A 10,869-nucleotide genomic window follows, 5' to 3' on the forward strand; every position below is an offset into this window, starting at 1 on the left:
AAAAAAAAAAAAAAAAAGCTCCAATTTGAAAGCCCACCATTGAAACAGCCTTTTCAGGGAAAGGTTATAAAAGCCCCACTTCTCCACCTAAAACAGTAACCTGCTGCACATAAATAATAATTTTTAAGAAAAGAACAGAATTCCTAAGTTCCTTCCAATCTTCACTTCTGATATGCCTTCTGTATTTTTTTTTTTTTTTTTGGCCGTCTTTGGAACTGCAACCAGATCTCTGGGGAAACAATGACTTACAGCCTCCACCGTGGTGGGTTAAGACTGGAGGGTAGGAAGGAAGATCCAAGGGCTACAGGAGAAGGATCTCCAAGCAACGAGCGCGAAGCCAGTCTGGTATCCAGCTCTTTTACTTGGGAAACATAATGAAGACACAACTATGCACTCTAAGGACAGCCTGTAGGAAGGCAGCCTTAAAGCCTTAAGCTGGCTAGATTTGGTTCTAGCTAAGGGGATGAAGTCTAAATTTGGAAAGGCCATTGTGCTAATTAAGGTCGTGACTAGCTCCTTCACATCTCACTTACTGGAAACAAGGATAATGTCAACAACAGCTTTAGTAAGCAAAACCAACTTCAGAGATAAGAGTCCTGTGAGTGAGAAGTTGCACTAATGCATTAGACAAAGTAACCAAGGTATAACAGACACCCTGCTCCAGGAGAGGGGGAGGGCAGGGCATCACAAGATTCAGATGGTTTCTAGTGCCATTTTACTTCAAGGAAGGCATGGATCACGTGGTATGCCACGCTCCCCATTACAGTATAATCCTTTCTGGTAATGCTAGAAAAAGATGAAAACAAAACCAACTTTCTTAATCTCTCTCTCTCTCTCTCTGTGTGTGTGTGTGTGTGTGTGTGTGTGTGTGTGTATGTGTGTGAAGCAAGAAGCAAGCATTCCCCCTGGAAAGAAGGGACCTTTTAAACCAGAGATTCCCAGATTTACAGATATGTTCACCAAGTCCTCAGTGAGGCCATGATTCTGATATGTTTTTGATATTGTGATGCACAAAGGTTTTCAGTACCTATCTCCTCTTTTGAGACAAGATTTCATGTAGCTCAGGCTGCTCTCATACTTTTTATGTAGCCAAGGATGACTTTGAACTTCTGATCTTCCTGCCTCTACCTCCCAAGTGCTAGGATTATATGCAGGTGCCATCGTCATAAGGTACTGAGGATTGAACCTGGGGCTTTCTGCACTCAAGAAATACACTCTACCAACTGAGTTACATCTCCACTCCCCTCTTACTCTTAAACCATTATCAGTATGGCCCCATCCCCAGCCCCTATTCCATCAAGGTTATCTGACATCTGGGGACATTTGGTTGGTATGAATAGGGGAATGTCACCGCATATGGTGAATAGAGATCAGGAATGCTGCTAAGCATTCTGCAAGGCACCAGTGGGAAGGGGGCACAAGAGGCATATGTGAATATGATCAAATCGCATGATGCATACAAAAATGTCCTAACGAAGCCCATTATTACATATAATTAACATATGCCAATTTTTAAAAACTTGAAAAGACAAAAAGCAATGAAGAAGAGACAGGGAGATAGATCCTAGGTAGCTAAGCCCATGGAGTTTCTGTGGCATTAGTGTACCAAGCGAGAGAGGGCATGGAAGCTCCTCATGTCTTCTCCCATACTTTACCCAATGTACTTCTTCAGATGCATGCTCTATGAAATCCTTTATGATAAATCAGCAGACATATTTAAAAGTAACAATAACCAAATCACTAGACAAGGATGGTATTCTATTTCAATGCCAAATCATGAAGGAGTCCCAGCAAAGTTACTCCTTATTGCTTTTCATCCCAGGCAGCTCACACTTCGTTCTGTGCTCTTGAAAGGGAGGAGATAATAGATTTGCAAGATTCCCTGCGCCCATTTATAATAAGCGAAAATGTATCCCTCCCATCTGGCTCTCTGTTAGCCCAACAAATCTTTTTTCCTTGTTGGAATTTTTTTACGTTTATTTATCATGTTTGTATGTGTATGTGTACACTAGGCTGCGTGTGCAGAGGTCAGATGACACTTGAGATAGTCCATCCTCAAACCTCCAACATGTTGGACCCGGAGAGGAAATTCAGATGGCCAGGCTTGGTGGCAAGTGCCTTCATCTGCTGAACCATCTCACCTCAAATCTTGCTTTTTATTCTTCCTCACACCTACTCCTTGCTATGTCCAGTTACTTTAGGGTACCACTGATAAGCCTTGCTCACTCCTACCTCTCCTGCATGGGTAGCTCCAGCCTTCCCATCATTCCTCTCAGCACCCCTTCACTGCAAGCTTCCCCTAGAACCTTCAGAGAAGAAACGGGGTCTCAGTCTTTTCAAAACCCTGTCTATGCTTTTATTTGGAAATTTGCAACCAGATAAGAAGAAATCTCTTTCTCTATTGTTGGTGGCAGTTTTTCTAGTTGTGCTTTGTTTTAATTTGGGGGATACTGCGGGGTGGAATCCAGTGCCTTATGCATGCTAGGTAAGCCCTTTCCCATTGACCTATTTCCCAAGCTACCACCTCTAGGTGTGTGTGTGTGTGTGTGTGTGTGTGTGTGTGTGTGTGTGTGTGTGATAGGAACATATGTGTGTGCAGGTGTATGTGTGTATGTATGTGAAGGACGGAGGAAACCATGGTATCATTCTTCAGGTACTCAGTACTATTCATTTTGTTTTTTGAGACAGTGATTTGGCTAGGCTGGTTGGCCAGCGAAGCCCAGGAACCTACCTGTTTCTACCTTCCCAGCCTTGGGATCACGCCCAGCTTCTTGACATGGGTTCTGCAGATTGAACTTGGGTCCTTACGCTTGCAAGGCAAACACTTTATTGATTGAGCTTTCTCTCCATCCCCTTTCCTCATTAAAATACTAACTTTATTTTGAGACAAGATCTCATTAAGTTGGCCTGGCTGGCCTTACACTGCCTATGTAGCCCAGATAGTCCTTTAACTTACCACCTTCCTGCCTCTGCCTCCATTTGCCAAGTAGCTGGAATTACAGAATTGCATCGCCATGTTCAGTTTTAATGGTCATCTTTTTAGTCCCTTTGGGAGACTGCCATTTTTCCTCAGCTGTCACTTGCCTGCTTAAAATCCCTTTACAGTTCTCTACGGCTAACAGAGTCATGATTGATTGCTTTCCAAGCACGACACTAAGTAGTCTGGCCTCAGCTCAGCTCTCCCCACTCCCCCACTTCTGACCATTCTTATTTTCTTAAGGTACCCACAAAACAGCCTCTGTCCTGGCTCCTGCCTTTCCTTATCTGTTCACAGGCTCTGAATGTTCTGTCTCAGACACCTCCTTAAATATTCATTTTCTTTTTTCCTACAGGCCCTTGACCTTCAGCTTTTGCAAAACGGCTCGGTATAGGAGAACAGAGTCTGTGTTTCAGGATACAGCACAAGGCCTTGGGGCACCTGAGCAGGACTCCCCCATTCCTTTAATAGTCTCCCAGTCAGGCTATGGTACTAACAGGAAGACAGAGGCTTCCAGTTGATTCTGTGCATGCTTATTGCAGGGCACTGTGCTACATGCTTATTTAACCCCAACATTGTTGAGAATGCAAAAACGGAACTTTTGGTGCCGTTCTATTCTCAAGGCAATGAGAACGTTTTTTACTGAAACAAAGTATTTCTTCTCTAGCTTTCCTGAACTTCAAACATTTGACAAGAAGAAATGATTTTTCACTAGAGGGAGGAAAATCTAACATCACAATAGGAAAAGCTAAAGGTAAAAAAAGTAACAATAGCAATAACAAGAACAACAACAACAGTGGAGGAACATTCAAACTGCTGTGTAAATTGTTTTTGTGTCTGGGCATGTCTGAAGTAATGGAATCACTATGAAGGCATTTTCCAGTGCTAAATTTCTGTTACTACATGAAATACTGTGATACAAATATTAATTTTACCAAACTATGATGTTATTTGTGCTATTTGATAATATATGGTTTATCATAGTTTTTAATGATTTTGAATACTTTATAATTTATATATGTTTATTCCAGGCAATCCTTAATAAGGTGAATCTTATATGATAAACTTCATATTTTTTTCCAAAAAATATACCTGGAGCTTCTACAATATGCTAATTATCCAAATTAACACTGAACATCAACAATACATAGAATAACCTCTGCCTTTGAAACAGTTGGTTTTTTGAATAAGGGAGGCATATTATCAAAATAAATATATCAATGTGTGAGACCATGATCACCAGTACAATTGTGTTACAATTATCCAAATGACTATGGCCCCAAAATACAATAGAAATGCTCTTACCAATATCATTCACCCTACATACCCCCACTCACTTCATTACCTTGTATGATGGTTGACATTGTCCTGTTGACAAGATCTTGACTCACCTAGAAGGCATGCCTCCCCGGACATACCTGTATGATATTAGGATTAGGATAGCCTCTACGCATATCCGTGAAGAAGTAGCTAGATTAAGTTGAGGTGGGAAGATCCACCTTACCTGTGAGTGCATCATTCTATATATATAAAGGAAAGTGAGCTGAGTACCAGCATCCCACATTCTGCCTCCTGTGGCGGGGATGTGATCAGCAGCTTCAAGCTCCTATTGCCATGGGTTCTTTACCATATGGACTGTACCATCAAACTGTGAGCCAAATAAACCCTTTCTCAAATTGCTTTTGTTAGGGTATTTTTATCATAGCATCAAGACAAGGTAACTAAAATACCTTGCATCCTCTTTTGTTTTTCTAAACCATACTTACTACTGTCCACAAAACTGGGCTTCTAGAATCTTCTTCAGAGTATAAGTATTATTTCTCTCATCAGTGTGTGTACTTAGGAAGTCTTTTGTCTTTGTCCCAAAAGGTAGTCATAACAGTTAGGTTTGTTATCATAATTATGCAAATTAATTTAATATTGCATAAACAAATGAAATATAAGTCTCAAAAGGAAGTTTTCTTTCTTTTCAAACCTGATCCATTGCTTTGCAAAGTCTTGTCCAAAATGAGTCACTTCGAAAATAGTTGCCAGAATAATTAATGGCAAGAAACTGTTTAGGTTTTATTGGAAGTGGGGTGGGTAATGTGAAAGGATTCTGCACACAAACTGGATTTGAGCAACTTTAGGTCACATTTTACTTTTAAAGTATCTCAAACTGGCCATTAGAAGCCAACGATGAGCTATGATTCAAGTATGGAAAGCTTTAAGGAACCCCAAGCCCCATCAGGATGTCTTGGTCAAAGAAAGGCCTTGACTCTCCAGCAAAACCTCAGCAGATTAATGTTTAAAGATAACTAAAACATTTAGGACACAGAAACGGCCCTTTATAGGATTTACCACTTTGGCATTTTCAATAAAGCATCCTACTGCTTGATCCCGGATGTCACTATCCTCTAAAAAGCCCCCAGGGAGGCCAAGCGGTTTGGCCAACAGCTGTTGCTAGAGCAAAAATATAGTAAAGAATCAATTGCTTCTTGTTTGTCACAAACAGTCCTCAGTGGACTTGGTCTGAGGTTTACTCAGAATTTCAGCCTGTTTTGAAAAGAGCCTCTCTGAGGCCCCGGGTGGGCTCCTTAGGAGACATTTGGTTTCAGAAGGCTGCCTAGCACATGCTGGGACCATATCCTGCCCAGTTATGCATCAGGACACCACTCTTTTGTCTCCAATTGCATCTGAAATCCTGAGCCAACTTCCAGAACTAAATGTTGTATGGTGGGGTCTTCAGGGTGCAGCTTCCTTTTGAGGCACAGCCTGGGGGGGGGAGGGAGGCAGGAAAAGCTCTGTAGAGACAAGAGGGAAGACACCAAAGCTGGAAGTGTTGAAGAAGGCACCCTTGGGGCTTCCTCCATCCATCGCCTTGGAGAACAGCCATCATCCTGTAGGCGGGCACATGGAAGATGCCAGCATAAAACCCAACTACAAATGAGGTCTGGCTGCTGCCTTGACAGAACCAAACAGTGTTTAAACAATTAGGGAGCTGTTTGCTCCTGTTTTTCAAGCATAGCATTACTCTCTCATGTTTGTCCCCTAAATTACATACTTGTAGATTTGTAAGGATTTAACGAAGATTTTTTTCTCCTAGTAAACTGAGGTTGAAGAGGTGAGAATGATGTATCTTAATCATACAGTACTGAGGGTAAGCTGAGGCATGGACCAGGTCCCTGACTTTCCCAGGCTTTTTTCTATTTTCTAGCTTTGGGCCACCAGCAGCAGAAGCGGTAGTGCCAGTGTGACTTTTAGAAATGTCACCAAGGCTGTTCCCAGGCTGGTTGAGCCAGGGCACTTTCCTTTCACCAGGATCTCCAGATGATTTGTGATACTCCATTATTAATTTTTTTTAAAAGTGTATGTGTGTGTGTGTGTGTGTGTGTGTGTGAGAGAGAGAGAGAGAGAGAGAGAGAGAGAGAGAGAGAGAGAACACCCATTTGCTGTGAAATGCATGTGAAAGCCAGAAGACAACTTTCCAGAGTGGGTTGTCTGCTTCCATCTTGTTGAGGCAACATCTTCCTCGTTTCTGTCTTGATGTATATTCTAGTCTACCTGGTTCCTGAGCTTCCAGGCAACTCTCCTCTCTCCACCTCTCATCTCAAGGCAGAAGTTCTGGGATTTACAGATGGATACCACCAAATCCAGTTGTTTTTTTTTTTAAATGTGGGGTCCAGGTTGTTAGACTTGTATGGCAATCTCTTTTATCAGCCCAGCAGAGCTGTCTCAGTGACTGCTTGGAGTCTTGGATTTTCTTGTAAATTTTATCTACTGTGTGTGTGTGTGTGTGTGTGTGTGTGTGTGTGTGTGTGTGTGTGTGTGTGTGTGTTGCATGTGGCATATGGCACATACAGGTCAGAGGACAGCCTGTGGGACTCAGTGCTCTCCTTCAGCATATGCTGGCCAGCTCCATCTCCTAGGTGCCGAGGTTACAACTGTGAGCTACCATGTATAACTTAATATTTTTAAAGTAATAGTGAAATGATTTCATTTCATAATCATAAAAATTTCCTGTCAACTGGGTGCGGAGGTCTTTGAGCCCAGCTATTCGAGAAGCAGAGACAGGAGGATCATTTGAACCCATGAGTTTGAAAACAGCCTAGGAAACACAATGACAGCCTGTCTTAAACTAAAACACATGCCCTAGTAGTACAATGGGTCAAATAAGTATTTCCATTCATGGTTTGTGACATCAGATCTCTTCACATACTGAAATAATGTCAGCATTTCTTCCTAGATATATGAGCCATATTCCACAAAAGTCTTCTGAGAATTTATTACATTGAATTTTGTTTAATTACTATGTCTTCAAGCCGATGAGAAGAGAAACAAAGTCAACATTTTGTTGGCCAAATGGGTCTCCTTCAGATACAATAGAATAAAACTGGTAGGGATGAGAGACATTGGGCCATGTAGAACCACTCCTTCAGTGGGAGAAAGAACTAGTCTCAGCCCACTTAATTAGGTGGTGTCCTCTATCTATACAAACGCGCCAACTCTTCTCATTGTGCCCGATAACCCAAGTCAATGAATAGGCCAATACAGTACAAACATTAATTGGTTCATTTCATTCACATGAAACATCGGGAAGAGCTAAATCCACAGGGATGGAAAGTAGGTTAGTGGTTGCTAGGGTCGGAGGGAGGAGAGAATGAGGAGTAACTGCTAATGGGCACAGGTTTGTTGAGGGGGGTGAAAATAGGGGCAATAGTTACCCAACTCTGTATCAAAGCCTGCAAGTTTGTATGCTTAAAATGTGTGAATTGCATGTGAACGGTAGCTAAAACAGATGAGAAACAAAAATCAATTGAGTGGGCAAAAAAAAAAAAAAAGCAAAAACATAACACCTCATTTACTTTGAAGATGGAATCGTATATCTGGCCACTGTTCTTTATCTTGTTTTTTTTTTCTATAAAAGTTTTTCTTTCTTTTTTAAAAATAGCTTAAAGTGCAAACCCAAAGGGGCATTTATCTTTACGAATTTCATTTATTTTATGAGTGAAGTAACTGATACCAGGTTAAGAAGTGACGTGTATAGAAGAATCAACGGAATGGGCCAATGGTCAGCAATTTCCCAGCACTCACTTGTTTGAAACAGGGCACTCACAAGGGTACATTCAGTAATGAACAACATCTGGAAAAAGAAAGCCAGTTAACGGCTCTGTCGTGTATTTATTTACTGGGAACGTAAAGGAAGTCAGTATGTTTCTTTTCTGGCATGAAGGGAGCTCGCTTTTTCATGTAAACTACAAAACGAAAACCAAGGCTACTGCCAGAAGCAATGAAGTATGTGCAAATTACCATAAATTGGCAACTGCAGTGTAGAACCAATAATTGTCCAAGACACAAAGTACTTCCTTGAGAGCAGGGTTTTGGCCAGGATATTTGTTTCGGGAGAACTGCAGCGCCCTTCCACGCCCACTTAAAAAGAAAGCCGCCCCCCCCCAAAAAAAGACCAGAGTACTTCAAACACCGCTGTGCAGAAGGCTAGCGCGCTCAGCCGATGCTCAAATTCAACTTCTGAATCTCAGTGTCTGGAGATCAAACGCCACAAGAACTTCCTTTTGGCAAAACTTGTGCTTTCCCCTATCCACCCCGCAGGGCTGGGAAACTGCAGTGGTCTTGGACAGCAGGCATTGCTAAAGCAGCTCCAAGCTGCCCCAGAGTCCTCTGCTGACTTTTGGGTATGAACCCCGTTTAAAAGGGAAGACTGAGTTGTTGGTTACTGCTCACATGAGGACATTGAAAGAAGTAAGAACCAGAGCTACATGCCACTCAGGTCTACTCTTTCTAGAAGAATCTTATCCTAGCTTTCATATAACTTTTTGGAATGAAATTTTTTCTTTCATATTTTGATCATTGTATATTTTAAAATTGTTTAAATATAAAGTTATTTCAGGTTTCTTTTTAAGTGGAAACTGATGTGTCCTCCGTTCTATCTCGTCCCCAAAATATAATCAGTTTAAAAAAAAAGATAGCTGCCCCACCCCCACACACTTAGAGGAGGGAGTGTAGTGGCAAGAGCTGGGGGCTTGCTTGTGACTCCCAAGCCCTGGCTCTTAACCTTCGGTGCTTAAACCCACTGCTTTTCACATTAAGAACGTTTCCGAGGGTCCCTTCTTAGTCCTCGTGGCGCTGTGGCTGGAGCTGTCATTAGAGAACGATAATGAAGCAGAGAGAAACCCCTTTCTCAGACGAAGCCCTGAGAGCCGCGGCACAAGGCTTATTTCCAAGGAGCTCTTGAGTTTTCCTCCCCATGGTGCCGGTTTTAAGGACGTGTTGCTGACGGCAGCATTTCGGGGTGTTAAGAAGTGACAGAAGGGATTCTCCCGCCGCCTAACACCCACCTCCGGGCAGGTGAAAGATTTTCACGTCTTTGAACAGAGTCTTTCACTGTTGGTAGCAGTCATTTCCCAATTGCACTGGAACCCACTTTCTCACCGGCTCCACCTGCTCAGGGGTTCCGCTTAGGCAGTTGGAACCAGGGACAAAGAGAGACTCATGGTGTGTTCCATCCTGTCCCCTCCCATTCCCTCCCACTTAGCTAGTTTCAAAGGTCTGGGTTCCGAGAAAGGAGCTTGGAAGATCCCCGCGTTAGGGGGTACAGACATGTTTCCTTGGGCTTCAGAAGAATTGAAGGACCGCAGGGCGACACAAGACTGGACTCAGGGCTGAGAGCTCGGTGACAGGGAGATCGTCCCAGGAAATGGGCAAGAAGCCACTCTCTACCAACCCCTTGAAATAAAATAAAACAGGAACCCACGGTCCGGGACATGCTGCCCGACCCACCACACACACCCCTGCCACCCCTCGCGGGGCCCAGTTTTCTAGCTCCCGCGCTTGGCATGCGCCAGCGTACAGTGTGGGTGCAGCTGGAGTGGGGACGTTCCCGTGGATGGGGCAGGGAGGAGCACCTGGGCATTGCGGACACCTGCGCTGTGCCCCTCCCACCTTCGGCCTCTGTTCCCCTCCCGCACTGGTCTGGACCGGATGACCCAGGTGGCTCAGGTAGCGCCACCTGAGCTGGGGGGTAGGGCGGGGCGCGCCCCTCTTCGAGACAGAGACGCGAGGCTGTGGCCGTGGTGGTGGCCGTGGAGGTGGCATGGGGCCAGAGAGATCACTTACCCATGGTTGGAGACTGGCGGGAGGGGTGCGGGCTCCGGGCTATTGGGCTCCCCGGGGACGCACGAGAGCCGGTGGCACAAGTTTGCAGGTTTGGCGGGCACGTGCGCGGGGCCGGGCTCCGGGGTGGCTGCGCTGGGCTAAGCTGGGCTGGCCGCTTGGCTCTTCTCTCCTGGCCGGGGTGGGAGCGCGGCGCAGCTCCGCCTGCACTGGGGGCCGGCCGTGCAGAGAGGGGCCCTGACGTCAGCGCCGGGGGCTTTGTGTGCCCGGAGCGAGGGCCAGGCTGGGGGCAGTGGCCGCGCCCGCGCTATTGCCAAGCTAGCAGCTTTCACTGCGACCCTGGAGCAGGGGGCATGGAAACCGGAGAAGCAAGGAGGGGGGGGTGCAGAAAGAGGGGAACGGGATTCTAGTATCTTGGGGGCGTGAATCTTCGCTCCGGGTGAAAACTAGTACAGTTAAGGGGGCGGGGGGCTTGAGGTCTTAGCCACTACCCATTGTACAGATAAAGAAACTGAGGATGGGAACACTGCTTCGAGGATACCCTTGGGCAGAGCTGCTTCGACCCACACTCCTGACATTTTTGTACCATTAACAAGCTGCAGGTGGTGACTTAATCAATTGGGCCTCAATCCTAGTGACATTTTAGAATCACCTATTTCATCAGGGCATCTGTGGATGGGTTCCAAGTTTAGGGCTCCCACACCACTCTGGGACATTCAGCGTGTTCGTACAAGACCTTACACGAATCACCGACTGGAGTTACCTGTGGGTAACAAGTGATT

At 44.7% G+C, this 10,869-nt stretch overlaps 1 protein-coding gene across 1 annotated transcript in view; it reads right to left on the reverse strand.

Annotated features, from left to right (window-relative positions):
- Positions 1–10,392, reverse strand: part of Gpm6b (glycoprotein M6B) — a 153,965-nt gene extending 143,573 nt beyond the window's left edge. Inside the window, exon 1 of the mRNA XM_026784796.1 lies at positions 10,091–10,392. Coding sequence (XP_026640597.1) covers positions 10,091–10,094 — 4 coding nt within the window. The 5' untranslated portion in view covers positions 10,095–10,392. The remainder of the gene's footprint in view (positions 1–10,090) is intronic.
- Positions 10,393–10,869: the final 477 nt, after the last annotated feature.

The sequence above is a fragment of the Microtus ochrogaster genome, chromosome X (assembly GCF_000317375.1).
Source record: "Microtus ochrogaster isolate Prairie Vole_2 chromosome X, MicOch1.0, whole genome shotgun sequence".
In the NCBI taxonomy this organism is placed as follows: Eukaryota; Metazoa; Chordata; class Mammalia; order Rodentia; family Cricetidae; genus Microtus; species Microtus ochrogaster.